Consider the following 19578-nt stretch of genomic DNA (forward strand, 5'->3'; position numbering starts at 1 on the left):
TGTTATTCTTTCTGTCCTACTTCTTGTGGCTTTGTTTGATGGAAAGAAGAGATGATGTTCAGGCAAGGAAGAAAGATATTTGAAAATTATAACTTAAAATAAGTCAAGAATATTTGTGTTGCTATAAATAATTTCATTCATTAAAAGTAAAATAAAAATTTTAAAATTCATTTATTTTAAATATAAAAAAGTTATTATCTTTTTTATTTATTTTATAAATAGATTAAGACAAATGTGTCACATAACTTGCATTTGAAGGATGATTTGTATATTGGGAAAATTTCACGTAAAAATAATTGAGCTCCCTACTTTTTAATTTTATAGCCCATATTTCAATTTACAACAAATCAGCCCAAAAATAATAGGCTAAGATTCAACATCCAACTCCAATAGATTCTCGAAATTACTATTCAATTTTAAAAAAAAAAAGATTGTTCAAACTTTTAATTTAATTTTCGAATCAGAAACTGTGACTGAAATATTAGTTCAACAAACTAACTCTATTTGGGTGGTGAAAATTAGATATTTAACAAGCTAAAATATGTGAATTTAAATTTTGAATTTGTGAGAAATTTGGAGTGAGTGTTATTTAGACTTGTTAGAAATAGTATAAGGAGGTTGTATATAAAATTTGAAGTCATTTAATGGAGATTTGGATTGGTTTTGAACAAGAATTGCAACTGGATGTCGTGAAAGAAGTTCGTTTACAAACGATTGTACAAAGGTGTATAAAAGTGTATAATAGTGTATAAGATGTGTTTATACACTCATATACACTATTATACAAGATTATACATAATAATACAAAAAAATGACTTCGTCTTCTTCCTTGCGTCTTTGCTGAAATTAAACTCAAATCTACTCCAAATCACTTCAAATTTAAATTTTGAACTTCTTTTGATATTTTCAATCAACCGGAACAACACTCAATCCAAACAACTAACTGTTGGTACCCAATTTTGCCCTCATATTTTATAATGTGTCCTATATACTTTTAAAATATCATTTTGCATCATTACCTAATTTACAAGGGTCATATAAATATTTTTTATAATTTTCCATAATTTTTAAAGATTTAAAATTGATTTTCTTATATTTAAATTGTTCAAATATTTATTAATTACTCCTTCAGATTATTTTGTAATGACTTAATCATCCAAATTTATTTTTTGCATATACATATATGCCTTATAATATTTTACTTCGTTTTATATAATTACATATGCATTTTTCGAACTATTATTGCATTTTTTGCAATAATAACATGTACTTTACAATTAATTGCACTTTGTCATTTTATTCATAGTCAAAATAATTTCTTATATTTTTATTACCTGCATCTGTTATTTTAAAATGCTAAGTTGCATAAATAATATTTTGTATATATTTATTTAACTATTTTATTAAATTATTTTCCCTTAATTTCACGTATTTAAAATCCAACTCAATTCCCAAGCCAATTTTCGGACCAAATAGGCAGCCCAAATACCCCAAAATCCTTGGCCTAATAACTCTAGCCCAAACCAAACGATCCATGTTACCAACCTGATCGAAACCCATTTAAACGACATGCCCCGCATTTTTTTTTATCCTGGCCATTGATCTCTCGAGATCAACAGGCCCACGATCACCCTACCCCTTTAATTAAACAAACCCCACGAAACCCTACCCATTTCTCCTGAGACAGCCGACCCAAATCTTTGCTACTCTTCTCTTCTCTCTTCTGAAGAACCCTAGCCGCTTCTTCCTTAATTCCCTCTCATAGTCCCGTTGATAATGGGATTCCACCATTATTTGCTTACCATATTTATATTTCTTCGTCACTGGTTACACGTTTATGGTATTACTTAGGTACTTGCACAATTTTGGCAAGTATCATCTCTAAATCGGACTGGAATCGACCTCATTCTTATTTGGACAATATTTTGTCTATATACATAAAGAAAGACTTGATTTTTCATACCAGTTTGCCGATTTTTGAGTTTCGAACCCTAACTAGGGTTTTGATGTTCGATTTCTTTCCTTTCCAATTACTCTACTGATTGCATGTGATGTTTTACTTTTTCTTATTTATGTTTGCTTGATTTCTTTCCTTGTTTACTCGCCTGATTCAACACTATATAAATCCCTCCCCTAATTCCCTAGTTAAGACCTTAGTCACTGAAATTAACCACTATTAGTCTCTTATTCCCTCATTCTATATTGTTCTGAACTTTAGCTCTTGGCTGGCTAAAAGTCAAGGCCACTAAAATTTGACTAGTTAACCTTTCTTAGTGGGAGCACTGCCCGGTGTTCATCTAAAACCCTTGGGAACTCTGAATCTCTAAGATTATTTTTGGTTCTACTACTCTATTGACGTTTGAATTACCACTGAGACTGTTATGCCGATTTATTTGTCTGTCAATTGATATCTGGTAAGTTCTTTGACCTTAGCAGTTCATCCTCTTTCGTTTGTGTTCATACTAAGTATATTCATGCCATTGAAACTTTTGTGAATCAATATGTTCCTATGCCGTCTATGTTTGCAACCTTATTAGCTCTGACATTGTTTTGTGACTCTGAACTCTTTTTCTAGCATTTGAACTTGCCTACAACTCCCAACTTTGATATCTGTCTATTACATGTGCTCAGTATGAATGATTTTTGACCCTCTTGATCATGTTTACCCTAATATGTGTGTTCGAATGCATGTTACCTGCTACTCTCCCTGAGTTTATTCCCTACTTTGTTCTGCATCCTTACAATAGACCAACTCATATGTTCTAATGTATCTGATACACTACTGCGACCAATTTTTAATTGTGGTGTTAGCCAATTGTGAGCTTTACTGTGTGTTCCATGCTTAATTCAATCCTATGTTATACTTATAGTCTATAAGGTGAAATGTAATTTCCAGCCTTTATGTGGCAATCTAGTCCTTGATGTGCCCTTGACTATTGAGAGGTTTGGCTCTACTAAACATGTTTAATCTGCTATGCTATGCTGATGTTTGTTGTTTGCTTTCCTACCTTGTCCTAGATTGTTATGTCAACCAAACTAATGCTTAGGAAGTCCATGCTTAACTTGTTACTCTTCTGATCCTGTTGTTCATGAGGACCTGTTATTATGTGTTTGTGAAACTATTATGTATCTACTAACTTGCTCAACCCCGCATTCCTTAGGACTAGTCAAGACCTTAGGAGTAAATCTTAGAGTTGACATCCTTTCACCACACATGGCCAATAGTATTAGATTTAATGATTGCTTTCTCTTACTATTGAAGTTTGATATCATCTCTTATACTTTGATTAATTTTCAGTATGATAACTTTCTCCTGTTAAGTAATTACTCGACCATGAATTTATATTGTCAGCCCTTATGTTAAACCTACTATATTAAGGTTGTTCTATGTTGATCCCTTAGCTTTCACGATTAGATCTCTTGTTTGAAAATTGCCTTAAGCTGTTCTTGACCATATTAGTGTTTGAAACTTCTCTTGAAAGAGTCTGCCATTCTATGATGATCAATCATGTCCCCTAAACCTTTAAAATACAAACATGAACTTGTCTTATGTGTGCCCTTCTAGCATGCCACACGAATTTGTCTACATGTCTTAGTGATAATTAGTTTTATAGTCCTAAGAACTAAGTGGATGGGCTTCCTGCTCTGCTTAATTAACTTAACATATAGCCAGTTGCTTGTGTGATCATGTTCGAGTGTAAGTCATTCGTTTGGGCTTGGTATTTGATTCTATATGACGTTGGGTTTGGCTGTTGGATTCAGACTTACTATACTGGTCTTATGAGCTAGGGATTTGAGTCTATTGGTCATATGAAATGGAGCTATTGAAGAACCAAAAAAACACTAGGTTATTTTGTACAAGGCTTATCATCGGGCCTATAGTTGTCTCCTTCTGTAATTGTTCATGTTTGATTTGTGTCATTCCATTAGGGCTACAATAACTTGTAATAACGAATAATGGGAAAATAATTAAAAAGGGGTTGATGTATTCTAATATTTATATAAAAAGGGTAGAAAACATGTCTGTAGGGTCTACGTATTCTGTTTGCTATCTTGTTCGGCATGACTTATATGTTATTTCATTTAGTATGTTGCATATCAATAGAAATCATGCCTATAAGAATTACGCACACCTCACTCATACAATGTTCAAGCATGTCAATCCATAGTATTTGCCCCGCTTGTTTCTATGATACTACTGTGCACTTAGACAACATATTTATGGATGTGACGACATATGTTTGTCAATCTAGATATCATGCCTATAGGACCCCAACTAATTAACTGATTCTGTCATACCACTCTTTTAGATATCATGCATATAGGATCTTAATCAGCCAATCAGCTACTTTGTTACTTCATAGCATTATCATACTTAGACGACATGCCTATAGGAATAAAATGTAGAAAATCAATTTCGATCGTTAAAATCATGCCTACAGGACCTTGTCATTCGTGTAAGAAGCATGCTTGTAAAATCAACACTAGTAATTCGGATCGTTTCACTGCCTCATTGCGCAGACAATTAGAAATCATGCATATCGGACCTGCAATGCTTTAACCTGCCTATACGCTGCAATACTGCCTAGATAATATTAATTAGAATCACACAGGACTCATTCCTATAGGATTTAACAACCCAAATACGTCTTAGTTATGAAACTGTCTACTACATAACCAAGAATTTGATCGCGTGCTTCTGTGCTTATGTGTGGAGTCTAACTGGAGCCTTTCATTGCTATTATGTGCAGTCATACCTGTTTTGAATGTCGCCTAGTTTTATTATTTTGAGCACCTTAAGTAAAGTTTAGAACCACCCAAATAGTAGGTCCAAAGCCTCCTGACATAGACATGAGACGGGTAATGCACACATAAGACACGACTTAGAATTGAATTAGAACGTCCTTAAGTAACAACTTTAACATAGTAATTGGGTAGCAGGAGATGATAGTCTGTGACCGCTGAATAATATGAGCAACCCCTACACAAGGGAGTTGCGAAGTATTATTTATGTTGCACAGTGTGATCCTTTAGGCTAAAAACTTAGGACCACCCTTCCCTTTATATGTTTGCTAAAAACACTTGGTCATATAATATAGACCAACGTAGTTGTACCCTTGTAATCTTTAAGATTTGTACCGATAATTTATATAGCGTAATTCTTATATGTTATATTATAATAGAGCCTTCAACTTGTACATCTTTCTTCACTTATATGATTACCTAGCTTAATTATCTAATTCACATAGTGTAAATTTTGTTGGGAACCACAGTCGTGGATCTCGAAGAGTTCCTAACACCTTCTCTTTGAGGTAATTTGAGCACTTACCCGATCTTTGGTGATGTAGACTAGTCAAACAGAGTTATTTGCAAATAGGTGCCTTAACGCACCTTAAAAATTATTAGGTGGCGACTCTTCTCTTTTAATGCCTCCTTTAAAAGAGTTGTCACACGTCGAAGGCCGCTTTCGAGAGAAAAAGGGGCGCGACACTAACAAACTCAAAAAATCCTATTTTCGAAAGCGAAGCTTTGAATGGCCTTAATGGTGGACTTCTACTCTTCAATTTTCTTACATTGCAACCAGGTGATACAGGGGGGAAAAGCAGTAATGACGGATGGCCCCTTGAAGCATATGTAAAAGATGTGAGAAGAAGAGAGAGTGAAAGCAAAAAATAATAATAAATTACCGTTACCTATGGGCTAATAGGTGCAATTTTTTTTAAAATATATACAAACTGGGCCAAACCAAGTTATTGCTTCAAATATAAGTCATTTTCGGATGAGTCGTAGGCCTAGGGGCAGCTCGACACTATATGGGACCTAAGGCGAAAACAAAAAGTGAGGCCTTAAATTTTTTAACTCTTCAACTTTTCTTTTCTTTTGGATTTTTGAATAACCGGGTGCATATTTTCTTGTTGACATATTTATATTCTAAAAGAAAGTAAACAATAAGTATGGAGTAAAATTAATAAAATAATAAATAACCAATGAAAATAATATTAGAAAGATAGAAAGATATTACCTAATGACTGACTAATCCAAGAAATTTGAAGACTTTGATTCCAAAATATCTAGTTGTTGGCTTGTTGGATTCTTAGAGAAAGAAAGAATTCTAGTAGAAAGAAGATGAGTATGAATAAAGAGGAAGGAAAAAAGGTATGTCTCATATCTAAAAATAAGGAGTGAAATGAAAGCGAAACGTTGGGATTACTTGGGAAGAAGAGTAAAAAGTAGAATTGTCAAATCAAATTAAATTGAAAACCATTTACTTTATTAATATATCTGAAGGGGAGTTTTGACGTAACTCGTAAAATTGTTGCCGTATGGCCAGGAGGTCACGGGTTCGAGCCGTGGAAATAGCCTCTTGCAGAAATGCAGGGTAAGACTGCGTACGATAGACCCTTATGGTCCGGCCCTTCCCTTCCCCAGACCCCGTGCATAGCGAGAGCTTAGTGCAGCAGCCTGCCCTTTTTTTACTTTACTAGTCTTAAGGTACGCGCGTTGCGCGTGTATTTTATCTCAATAAATATAAAATTTTGAAAAGTTAAATAAATATTATATTAAATATTTTGTTTGAGTTTTAAATTAATATTAACAAAAGCGTAAGTTTCTAAAAATAATGATTGTTGATTTTATTTAGCTAACTCAATAAAGTAAGAAACTCCACTTATAAGTCCTTAATCATCTCATTCAAAAAAACTTATCAAAGACAGTCTTTTTTTTTCTCACGACCAAAATGCAATTGCTTTATTTTCTTAACCAATAAGAAATACAACAATAATTATTTTCAACAGAATAAAAAATGCTATTGCAAATGTATTAGTTTCAATTCTTATGTTTTGATTAATTTGCTCTTCCTTCGTTTTGTAATTGGCTTTCTTTCTCTGTCCTAGTACATAACTTTACATTTGAAAATTTCTTTCTATGGAAGTAAGGGGTCATTTGATACGTGGACTAAATTATTCTGGTATTATAATCCTGAGATTATAATCCTTAGACTAATTTATCCCAGGTGAGATGTGGGATAAAATAATATCAAATTTGATGGGATAAGGTGGAATAAGATGAAATATTCAGAATTAAGTTTGGGACAAAGTTTATACCATATTTGGTTGTTGGTATAAATTTATCCCGGGATAAATTTATACCACCAGTCATTATACTACCAACCAAACATAGTATAAATTTAGTACCACAATTTATCCCACCTTATCCCGTGTAAACCACCCCTAAGAGTCTAAGATTGTCATGAAATTTCTTAATGTTAATAGATTATGAAAGGATATATTAATTATGAGCAAAACATAGAGTTTATGTTAAGAAAATTTTAATTTTGGCACATATTATTAGTTACACACCTAACTTGCTCGTAGTCTTAGTTACTCATTCGAACTTTATTATTTGATAGTAGATATCCCATGGTCGCGGACATGACAAAGCGCATTGACACACTCATTTAGGCGTGTGAGAGTGGTTGTCAGATAAAGTATCTTTCGTCAGTTATCACATAGTCATATACAATACTTATTCATATGAATTGTGTATTTCTTTTTGCTTCTTCTTAATACAATGCATATCTTATCCCATTTAATTTTATATTTTTAAATTTTTTTATTTGGAAACAATGGCTATGATTCAACTGTGTATTTCTTTTTTTGGGGTCAAATTTGTAATAAATCTTAACTGAAACTCCATCATTTGAGCCAAACAAAAAAAAGTTTTATCCAAAATAATGGAGTACCAACAATGTATTTTTTGTTATTTTTTCTTAGACAAATGACTATTTATTTTAATTGTATATTTTTTATTTTCGAGTCAAATTAGTACAAAGAAGTTGGTTGGAGCTCCATTATTTTTTTGCCTAATAAAATATGTACAACCAAAATAATGAAGTTGCAATTGTATACTTTATTTTTATTTTTCCTTTACATGCAATAACTATTTATTTTATTTCAACTGTATATTTTTTGGGGGAGAAAAAATATGTAAATATACTTGCTTAAAGCTCCATTATTAAAAATATATAAATAGTTTTAAGCAAAATAATGCAGTACAAACTACATAATGTTTCTTTTTATATATCTTTTAGATGTACTAATTATTTATTTTAACTGTATATTTCTTCTTTTTTAGATAAATTTGTCAACATTTAGACTGAAATTTTATCATTTAAACCAAATAAAATAGATATATTTAGTTGTTAAATGAAAACTTACCCATTAAAATTTTGAGAATATCAATTACTTTGGTTTGAAAGGGAAATAAAGAGGCAAATTGATAAAAAGGACAAAAATTACACAATGTTTTCGTCGTTGTTCTTATAAGAAAAAAAGCTTGCTTTCTATACTTTTGTACTTTTAAAATAATTTTTGTTGTTATTGGGAAAGATATTTAATATCAAATAAAAATAAATGAACAAATACTTATAGAGAAGCAATATTCTCAATTCAGAACTATGGTAAAATAAAGCTCATTAATTAAAAAGGTAAAATATTTATAAAAAGTAAATCTTATTTGATTCTTGTGTCCTAATTATTAGGACTTCTAACGTGACAAATCAAATAAGGAAAATTCTAATGAACAATGTTTTAGTTGATTTCAAAGTGTTAAATATTAGGAAATAATTATGTGAATATTTTGTTCACTGTGAATTCTATTTTAAAGGGGTAGAAAAGGCGAACAATATTTCACTAATGGCCTTCGTGCTTTTAATATAGTATAGATAAACGTAAACCTTCGTACTATTATGGAGTAAAATATGTTCATTTTCATTGAAAAGTAATGTTTATCTTTCTTTTATTGGTTATTAAATAAATTCTTTAATTTTAATTTATCTTTTAATTTATTTTAGTCCAAGCATTTCAAATGGAAACGGAAGAAAGAGTGAAAATTTTCTATTTGGTATGAGAATACTTAAGCCAAAGCGTGTTTGTGCATAGTTGGAATAAGTAAAAGTTTAATATGAAAAAGTTTAGTTGATTTCAAATTCTTAAATATTTAGGATTCTTACATAATTTAAATAAGGAAATAGATTCAATAGTAAAGATTATACTTGGTTTAAAAGTCCTAAATATTAGAAAAATAACTAAAAGACTTTTTTGTTTAATGTAAATTCTATTTTTAGAGGGTAAAAAAGGCGAACGACATTTCGCTAAGGGCCTTCATGCTTTTAATATAGTATAGATTAATATATCTAAAAGTTTTTCTTTCTTTTTATATGAAAAGTACAAAAATAATATATATATATATATATATATATATATATATATATATAAAATATATATTATTCCTAAAAAATGGGGAGAAATTCAAAAATAGTCAGATTTACAACTGGTCGTTCAAAAATAGCTCATTTCAAAAGTAATCGAAATTTATCCACTTTTCATGTAAAGATAAATCTGAGCGAACACACTGTTCAAAACCCAGAAAATACGACAGTATATTATACTGGAGTTCCAGCATAAGTATGCTTGAACTCCAACATATTATACTGGAGTTTCAACAAGTATAATTGTCCAGTATAATATACTGGAGTTTGGAGCACCGGTACTCCAGTCTCCAGTATATTATACTGGAATCATCAAAGTATACCGGTCCAGCATAATATGCTGGAGTTCATGCACATGTGCACCGAACTCCCGTATATTATGCTGGACCGGTCTCTGTTGCAACAAAATAGTAGCTATTTTTTATTGACTTCGTAAATGTTGGCTATTTTTAAATGACCAGTCCGAAAACTAGCTATACCGTGCTATTTTTATTAAAAAATGAGGCCCCCAAAATTAGGGGCCTAAGGCAAACAATTGCCTTACCCCATACACTGCTAGAGCCTGCCCTGCGTAGGCCAAGTGATTTGTGATGTAATTTTGTCCTGTTTTATATGTTACTGCCTATTTGCGTATTCTTACAGGGATAAGCAATCAAAGTATGCTCTGGTCAGCTACACTGGATTTAGAATCCTATCCCAAAAATTGTACCTTTGCACCTATAAAGTCCAAGTGCGGGCGATAAGTTCAAAAGGGACGAGGCTACTTGCTATATATGCACCACGTATAGGAAGAAGCAGACACGTGTCCTGTTTCAAATCCTTTTGCATGCTATTGTTCAAATATGATGAGAGCATCATATATTAATTACCTTCCGTCGAAGTATTGGTGCCGCTGCAATCAACAAGAATCGAGAAGTATAATAAAACAAAAAAGAGTATGGCTGAAAACGGTCAAATGATGGATATTGTAAATCCCCAGGAAGTGAGCAGAAGGACGTTGATTCTGGCAACACTGGCTGGAATAGCAGTAGAAGGCCCACTTTTGGGGATGATGGGTTTCAGCTTTCTGACTTCTTTGATAATTCTGGTCGTAACTTCTCCGCTGCTCTTGATATTTAGTCCTCTGTTGTTTGGTGCTGCTTGTATTTTCGCATTCGCCATCGCAGGCTTTGGGGTGGCTGGGACTATGGCTTTTGCAGGATTGTCTTCGTTTGTTCTGGTCTATCGTTCACTAATTAAAGGCGTAAGAAAAACGGGCATAGACTACGGCGATACTGATCATGAGCCGGTGGTCAGTGTGGATAAAATGATTCAGCCGGACGAGACTGTAGCGAAGGATGAGCAGCAGCAGCTGGACACTGAAGTGGCAGGTACTAGATGTGGATTTAAATTTAATTTGACACGTTCAATATTTATATTCTTATCACTAAATTCTTGCATTTATTGGTTCAGCACTTGATACTTGTTGAAGTTCTAGTAATTAATTTTCACGTATATACTTCACCTTTTCAGTTTCAATTTTTATGACATAAATATAATATACCATAGAATTGGTGTGATCATAAAGTTTTTAAAAGATAGTGATTTAAATATGCTATAACATTTATGCAGTTATAAATAAAATAAGAAATTCAAAGGTAAATAGTTTCCAAAATATAGAAATGTGTCGGTTTTTCTTAAAGTATATTTTCCTGAAAAATATATATACATGTTCAATTGTAACTATACATTATATCTGTTCATGCGCGCAGGTAATATGGACAGAATTGAGGCGGATGAGACAGTGAAGGAACAGCAACAAGACACATCAGTGCCAGTTACTAGAATTGTTGAGTTGTTTGAGTCTTTAAAGGAGCATCCCCATGACACTACTACTACTGCTGTGGAGGAGCAGCACCACGATAAGGATAGGCCGGCAAGCCCTGACTATTTGCAGCAAAATGTGCAGCGCGAGATCCCACAAGAGATTTAGGAATGTACCTAGTCAGGAGAGAATAGTTTATATACTTGTGCTACATTTGCTCTTACCGTGTTGCAACTTATGATGTTCTTTCCCTTTGTCGTCGCTGTCTTCTCTTTAATTCTAGGTTCTGTACCCTGCACATGTACATTTTTGGAGAGTGCTTTTCCTCTTTACTTCTACTTCTTTTGGTCTCTATAGTATGTACATGAAGTGTGGGTTGTATAGTTGGTTTTTTACCGTAGCTGTATGGTGCTGTTTTTCATCCAGGTAAAAGTGCATGGGTCTTTATTTTGTTCATGTCCGGGGGTTTGCGTACGAATCCTGAGGCCGACATCCCATCCTTGGGCAATGACTATTCTGTTTGAGGAGGAAAAACAAACTACTTATAAATACGATGGGGGTGAATTTCACTATCAATATATTACTAGTGAATTGACTATTTAGACTATTTAAAAACTTATTATAAGTAGTCGACTAGTTTACCAATTAGTAGATTAGAAATAAGAGCATGATAATAGTAAGTGCAGAAATAAAATGCAGGAAATAAAGACACCAGAATTTTATACTGGTTTGAATTTAATGTGAATCTTAATTCAGTCCCCTTGGATTGCAAGGGTGTTCTCTTTCATTAATCGAAGTTTCTTGAGTATACAGAATGGTTGATGTAGCTTTACACCAATGGCTTAATCTCTATGTCTCTTTTCTCTTCTTTATACAATGTTTCACCATTGTTTATCTCTTTTTCTTCTCTCACTAATTGCACAGCGGATCTATAAGAACTACAATGCTTGTTTGGAGTAGAACAAAAGGAGTAAAAATGGTTTGTTCATAGTATATTCTCTTCAAGTCCAGAACATATGTATATATACATTCCATGAGACCTTCTTGACTCTTGAATGACGTGAATCTTGAGAGATTGCAAACCCAAGGGAGTTGATTCTTGAAAGAAATCATAGATTGATTCTTTCCAAGAATAAAGTCAAGTTTCTGTTGATCTTCCTTGATTTATGGTCTTGACGAGCTTTCCATCCGCTAGGCATATCTTTTTGTTACTTGAGGCATATCCGCTGGATCCCTTGATTTCTGGTTTCATCGATTTTCAGTGCATCCTTTTGCAATCTCGTTTCCTTTTGATTTGGGACCTTCCAGTAATAACTTCTGTCAATCACTGATTGGTTCTTCTTTCGGATCTCTGTTGCTGGTTCTTCCTTTCTCATCGCTAATCATTAATTCTTTTCCTTGCGTTGCTAGATTATTTTCTTAATCTATTCTTGACCGGTATTGTTACTTGAATCCTTTAATTGATTCCTTTTACTCCTGCACCAAATGTGATATATTATTTTTCATAATTGAAACTTATAATTAACAATCTCCCTCTTTTTGATGATAACAAAAATAATATATATAAACAACTGTTGACTTCCCTGTAGTCGACTCCCCTCAATGGATGTTGCATACTTCAGTCGACTCCCCCTTAGCAGGTGCTTGTATATACTTTAGTTGACTCTGCATTTGCATAGTTGGTCGACTCCCCCTCAACAGGAACTGTAATATACTTCAGTCGACTCCCCATTTTTGACATCAGCAAAGAGGGGATATACATATATAATAACTAAAGCAAACTGTAAAGGCAGTCACATCCTAGGAAAACATTATAGACATTATAGCAAACATTATAGGCATGCATACTTTAGCAAAAAAAGAAGTATCGAGCGACTGGTTATCCAGTCCAAAACAACAAAATAACAACAAAAATTGTTTGAAACTTCCACAACTAGCGACGCAAAAAGTAAGCAAGAGTATTGCAAATCGCCTACTTCAGACGTTCAAAGTTGTCGTTGGCTGAAACTGTCACCCCATCAATCCTGTCATGTTCTTCCTTGAACACTTTGACTGCATTTTCTCCAAGTTTGAGAATTATAACCCTCATATTTGAAACATCAGACCCACTATCCTTGGAGATCGCATGGATATCTCCAATAGTGGATTGAGTTGCAGCAAAAGGTCCTTGATGATGGTCAACTTGTTGTCAATGGCAGTCGGTTTCTCAACAAGATCAGGATCACTTACACTATGATGGAAAATAGAGGCTTTGATCTTGGGATCAGGCTGAACGTTCTTGACTTCACCTTCCTGTTTCTTCACCTAGGAACCCTTTGCACAAACATAACACATACTGGCAAAAGCTCTTGAATTGTAGGATTTTGAAACAGAGACAAAAGGGTATTATGGAATAGAAATGTTGTGGGCTTCCAAAATATGAGTGATAGTCATACCATAGGGCAAACTGGTAGGATCATCAGCATTTTTAATCATGAAATTTATGACCGAATAGGATAGTTTAACCTTGATTTTGGTCACAAGACACTAAAAAAGAAAGATATCTCGTTGAGAGAAGGTAGAGAATGATCCAATACGAGGAAGAAGAGTGGTTGCGACAATGTGGGCCAGAACACGAGTTTCAAAACTAACATCACTGGGACCTAATTGGTTAGGAAGGAAATTAGATGGGCACACAACAATATAGCGTTTTGCTTGATCAAAAGAAATTTCAAAATCATCAGGCCAAGTATTCTTGAAAAGCATAGGGAACCGGAGCACTTACACTAAAAAATTGAGTCAAACATGACACAATCAAGGACAATGCGTTTACCTAAAACTAAGAATTCCAACTTATCAAGCTTGTTAGAGCGAAGATTTGCATAAAACATTCTCACTAAAGGTTCATAAACTTTGGGAAGGGGTACAGAGAGGAATTTTGACCATCCTTGAAAAAATAAACAGATTTTTTACCTTACATTTGAGGGCATCAATATCGTCAAGGTCAACTATTCTACCTTGAGCAATGGGCTTAGAGCAAGAAAGAAATCTTTATTTGGGGTATCCCAAAAATTGAGGTCAGATTCTAGAGAATTCGAGAGGTCTATTTTGGATTTCTTGGGGTTAAGAGATTCATGGGAGTCTTCCATAGGCCTTTTTCTTAGGGATTTTTCTCCTATTTGGTGAGAGTGGTCTGATAGTTCCACCTGAGAAGAGGCAAACCCTTCTGAGTGGTCAAACCCTAGGTCTACTGGTTCTGGGGGCTGAGAAGAGGGTTTTCCTTGGAACGAGTACTTTTTCTAGTGGAGGCAGACAGATTCTTGGAGTGTTTAACCATGGAAAACTTTTGAGAAAGTGTTTGAAGGATTTTTTAGGAGGGTTTCCGAGCGATAGGAACAATAAAGACAGAGAAGAGTGGTTCAGAGGATTAAAAAGACGGGATTTTGATGGTTGGGTGCAAGAAAGGAAAGGGTGTCAATGAAGGGTCATGACAATTGATTTTTCTTTCACTACTAGAAATCCGGTAAAAAGCGACCACAAAAAGCGATCAAAGTTGGTCGCTTATAGGCCTAAAAGCGACCAAACATGCCTGGTCGCAATATTGCTGGTCCCATTATTTTAGGGACCAAAGTTGGTCGCTAATTAGCGACCAACTTTGGTCTCTAAGGTAAAAGGACCAAATATTCTGATTTTGACTTTAGTGACTAACTTTGGTCGCTATATTAATTTAATAATATAAATTTGGCGACCAAAGTTGGTCTCTACATATGAAATACGTTGTTTTTAATTTATCATTAATCATTAGAAAGCGACCAACTTTGGTCTCTAATCCAAATATTATATTTTAAATCTGGAAAATAGAGACCAAAGTTGGTCGCTAAATTCAAGAATTTAAATTTTTTTTTTAAAGATGAGCGACCAACATTGGTCGCTATATTTCCAGAAATTGTATTTTTTTAATAGAAATCTGGGCAGGTAGCGACCAAGGTTGGTCGCTATTGCCCAGATTTTTTTTTTTATAGTGAAATGCGATCAAATAGAGACCAAAGTTGGTCGCTTTTCTTGGTATATTTTTGGCAGAAACTGCCTGTTTGCTACACCACCTGCCAGCTTACCAAACATCCTAAACAGGCATTTTATGCCAGCAACAACAACAACAACAATAATTAAAAGCAACAATCAATAGAACTAACACATTAAGCTAACAAAACTAAGTTAACGCTTATTACAAGCCCATTCGAATTAAAAAGAACTAACACAATAGAACTAAATTTTTTTTGTCTAGTTCAAAGTATATAAAGTACTCAAGGAGTGTTCTTTCAGCATCCTCGTCCGAAAGTTGGATTGCCTCGTCCGATTCATTAGGTGGTTGACTGCATATGAATTCCCCCATGTTAGCTACATGTGAAGCGAACCTATATGAAAAATTATATATATTGAATTAGTATTTTAAAATTTATATAAAAGTAAATCAAAATACTTAATGAAAAGTAAAAAACTTACATGTATATAGTCGAGGCTCGACCCTCCTTTCTAAATCAGTCTCTTTCTTCTTCTTTACAATACGAGTTTTATTGAATAGCTCATCTTGCTTCATTGACATCATAAAGCTATCTGGTGGCGTTGGTGATTATCCTCGTGGTACTATTACTCGGGATGAACTTGGATACAGAGAATAACTTGGATACAGTACCTGACAGGGTGTGTTTTTGATCAATTGTTGATCTCTATAGCTACAATGATAATGAGAAGGCAACGACATGTGTTTCAAAATAGTAATGGTATAGGTAGGATTTAACATTTTCTAAGTAGATAAAAGAGGTTATAGAGGAATTCTCTACTTCACTTTCCAAGAGGAAAAGAAGTTTGATTGATAGTGACAACGCTGATGAAGACGGAATGTTTTCCGTTGGTCATGGCAGTTCCCATAAAGCGGGGATCATAAGACTCTATGATGACAAAGATTATAGGAAGTTTTGTTCTAAACTTTCTTCCAAGTCTGATCCGTACAAGCTTAATATGATATTGGTGATATTTCTTCGGATTCAGACAATGATTTGACCGACAAAAGTATGGAAATGCTCTTAAAAAGAATTAAAGGTAAAATGTTTTTCTTGGTAGAGAAGGATGCTGAAACGATTTTACCTTTAATTCTTTTTAAGAGCATTTCCATACTTTTGTCGGTCAAATCATTGTCTGAATCCGAAGAAATATCACCAATATCACATTAAGCTTGTACGGATCAGACTTGAAAGAAAATTTAGAACAAAACTTCCTATAATCTCTGTCATCATAGAGTCTTATGATCCCCATTCTATGGGAACTGCCATGACCAACGGAACACATTCCGTCTTCATCAACCTTGTCACTCTCAATTAAACTTCTTTTCCTCATGGAAAATGAAGTACAGAATTACTCTATAAGCTCTTCTTTTATCTACTTAGAAAATACTAAATTCCTACCTACACCATCACTATTTGAAACACATGTCATTGCCTTCTCATCATCATTGTCGCTAATGAGAAGAACAATTAAAGGCACACTTTGCCAGGTACTGTGTCTTAGTTATTCTTGGTGGAAGTTCTATTGCATGTCTAATAACGTCATCAACCTCTTCTAATAATCCTCCGGCAATCTAAAATTCCAAAACATAAACTAAAAGTTCAATTCATATCCTAAACCTTCAATTCATATCCACAAAAGTTCAAGTCATATCCTAAAGGTTCAACTCATATCGTAAAAAGTTCAAGTCATATCGTAAAATTTCAATTTATATCGTACAAGTTCAATTCACAAGAACAAAACCTAAAAACTAAAAGTTCATCAATTCTTATCCTACGAGTTTAAACATAAACTAAAAGTTCAATTTATATCCTAAAGGTTCAATTCATATCCACAAAAGTTCAAGTCATATCCTAAAATTTCTATTTATATCCTAAAAATTCAACTCATATCCTAAAAGTTTCAATTTATATCCTACAAGTTCAATTCACAAGAACAAAACCTAAAAACTAAAAGTTATATTCATATCCTACGAGTTTAAACATAAACTAAAAGTTCAAGTCATATCCTAAAGGTTCAATACATATGCTAAAGGTTCAATTTATTTCCTAAAAGTTCAACTCATATCCTAAAAGTTTCAATTCATATCCTAAAAATTCAACTCATATCCTAAAATTTCAATTTATATCCTACAAGTTCAATTCACAAGAACAAAACCTAAAAACTAAAAGTTATATTCATATCCTACGAGTTTAAACATAAACTAAAAGTTCAAGTCATATCCTAAAGGTTCAATACATATGCTAAAGGTTCAATTTATTTCCTAAAAGTTCAACTCATATCCTAAAAGTTTCAATTCATATCCTAAAAAGTTCAAGTCATACATAAAAGCTTCAATTTATATCCTACAAGTTCAATTCACAAGAACAAAACCTAAAAACTAAAAGTTATATTCATATCTTACGAGTTTAAACATAAACTAAAACTTCAAGTCATATCCTAAAGGTTCAATACATATCCTAAAGGTTCAATTTATTTCCTAAAAGTTCAACTCATATCCTAAAAGTTTCAACTCATATCGTAAAAAGTTCAAGTCATACATAAAAGCTTCAATTTATATCGTACAAGTTCAATTCACAGAACAAAACCTAAAAACTAAAAGTTCATCAATTCTTATCTTACGAGTTTAAACATAAACTAAAAGTTCAATTTATATCCTAAAAATTCAACTCATATCCTAAAAGTTTCAATTCATATCCTACAAGTTCAATTCACAAGAACAAAACCTAAAAACTAAAAGTTATATTTATATCCTACGAGTTTAAACATAAACTAAAAGTTCAAGTCATATCCTAAAGGTTCAATACATATGCTAAAGGTTTAATTTATTTCCTAAAAATTCAACTCATATCCTAAAAGTTTCAATTCATATCCTAAAAAGTTCAAGTCATACATAAACGCTTCAATTTATATCGTACAAGTTCAATTCACAAGAACAAAACCTAAAAACTAAAAGTTATATTTATATCTTACGAGTTTAAACATAAACTAAAACTTCAAGTCATATCCTAAAGGTTCAATACATATCCTAAAGGTTCAATTTATTTCCCAAAAGTTCAACTCATATCCTAAAAGTTTCAATTCATATCCTAAAAAGTTCAAGTCATACATAAAAGCTTCAATTTATATCGTACAAGTTCAATTCACAAGAACAAAACCTAAAAACTAAAAGTTCATCAATTCTTATCCTACGAGTTTAAACATAAACTAAAAGTTCAATTTATATCCTAAAGGTTCAATTCATATCCACAAAAGTTCAAGTCATATCCTAAAATTTCTATTTATATCCTAAAAATTCAACTCATATCCTAAAAATTCAACTCATATCCTAAAATTTCAATTTATATCCTACAAGTTCAATTCACAAGAACAAAACCTAAAAACTAAAAGTTATATTCATATCCTACGAGTTTAAACATAAACTAAAAGTTCAAGTCATATCCTAAAGGTTCAATACATATGCTAAAGGTTCAATTTATTTCCTAAAAGTTCAACTCATATCCTAAAAGTTTCAATTCATATCCTAAAAAGTTCAAGTCATACATAAAAGCTTCAATTTATATCGTACAAGTTCAATTCACAAGAACAAAACCTAAAAACTAAAAGTTCATCAATTCTTATCCTACGAGTTTAAACATAAACTAAAAGTTCAATTTATATCCTAAAGGTTCAATTCATATCCACAAAAGTTCAAGTCATATCCTAAAATTTCTATTTATATCCTAAAAATTCAACTCATATCCTAAAAGTTTCAATTTATATCCTAGATTTCTATAAACCCTAGATTTTTATAAAATGTTAAATAATGATAAATACAACCTAAACCCTAGGTTTCTATAAAATACAATGTTAAATAATCAATTGAAACACTAGTCATTTGAAACTAATTCATAGCTAATAAACAAAACATTATAAGCTTACACAAAAGATATAAATTGTAATTATAACCTAGAATTTTTAGGAGGTGGAGAAGGAGAGAGACGCAGCAGCGGCAGAGGCGACGGCGACGGGGCGGCGGCAGCTGGGCGGTGGTCGTTGGTGGCGTGGGTGGGGCCTCTGGTGCTGGGAGTTGGAAGGGGGGTTGAGTGTGAGAGAGAAAAGAGAGATTTTGGGAAATTTTTAGAAAGAATGGGAGGGGATCCCGGTTTTGACACTCTGGAATTAAAAATAGCGACCACAGTTGGTCGTTATTTTGGTAGGTAAATCAGTTTTGAATTTTTAGAAATAGCGACCAAAGTTGGTCGCTATTTCTAAAAAAATTATATTACTCTTAATTCAATTTAAAATTATATATATATGTAGTATAAATTTAGGATTTTAATTCAATTTAAGCTCTCTCTCTCTCTCTCATATATATATATATATATATATAATACAATTTAAAATTATGTACATATATAGTATAAATTTAGGATTTTAATTCAATTTAAAAAAAATATATATAGCTTAAATTGAATTAAAATCC

General features: G+C 32.8%; 1 protein-coding gene across 1 annotated transcript; it reads left to right on the forward strand.

Moving 5' to 3' along the window:
• The first annotated feature begins 10156 nt into the window (after nt 1-10156).
• On the forward strand, nt 10157-11349 carry LOC104235317 (uncharacterized). The gene is made up of 2 exons (XM_009789050.2): nt 10157-10638; nt 11020-11349. The coding sequence occupies exons 1-2, from the start codon at nt 10206-10208 to the stop codon at nt 11238-11240; spliced, it is 654 nt and encodes a 217-aa protein (XP_009787352.1). The 5' UTR covers nt 10157-10205; the 3' UTR covers nt 11241-11349.
• Nucleotides 11350-19578: the final 8229 nt, after the last annotated feature.

Source organism: Nicotiana sylvestris, chromosome 7, assembly GCF_000393655.2.
Source record: "Nicotiana sylvestris chromosome 7, ASM39365v2, whole genome shotgun sequence".
NCBI lineage: Eukaryota > Viridiplantae > Streptophyta > Magnoliopsida > Solanales > Solanaceae > Nicotiana > Nicotiana sylvestris.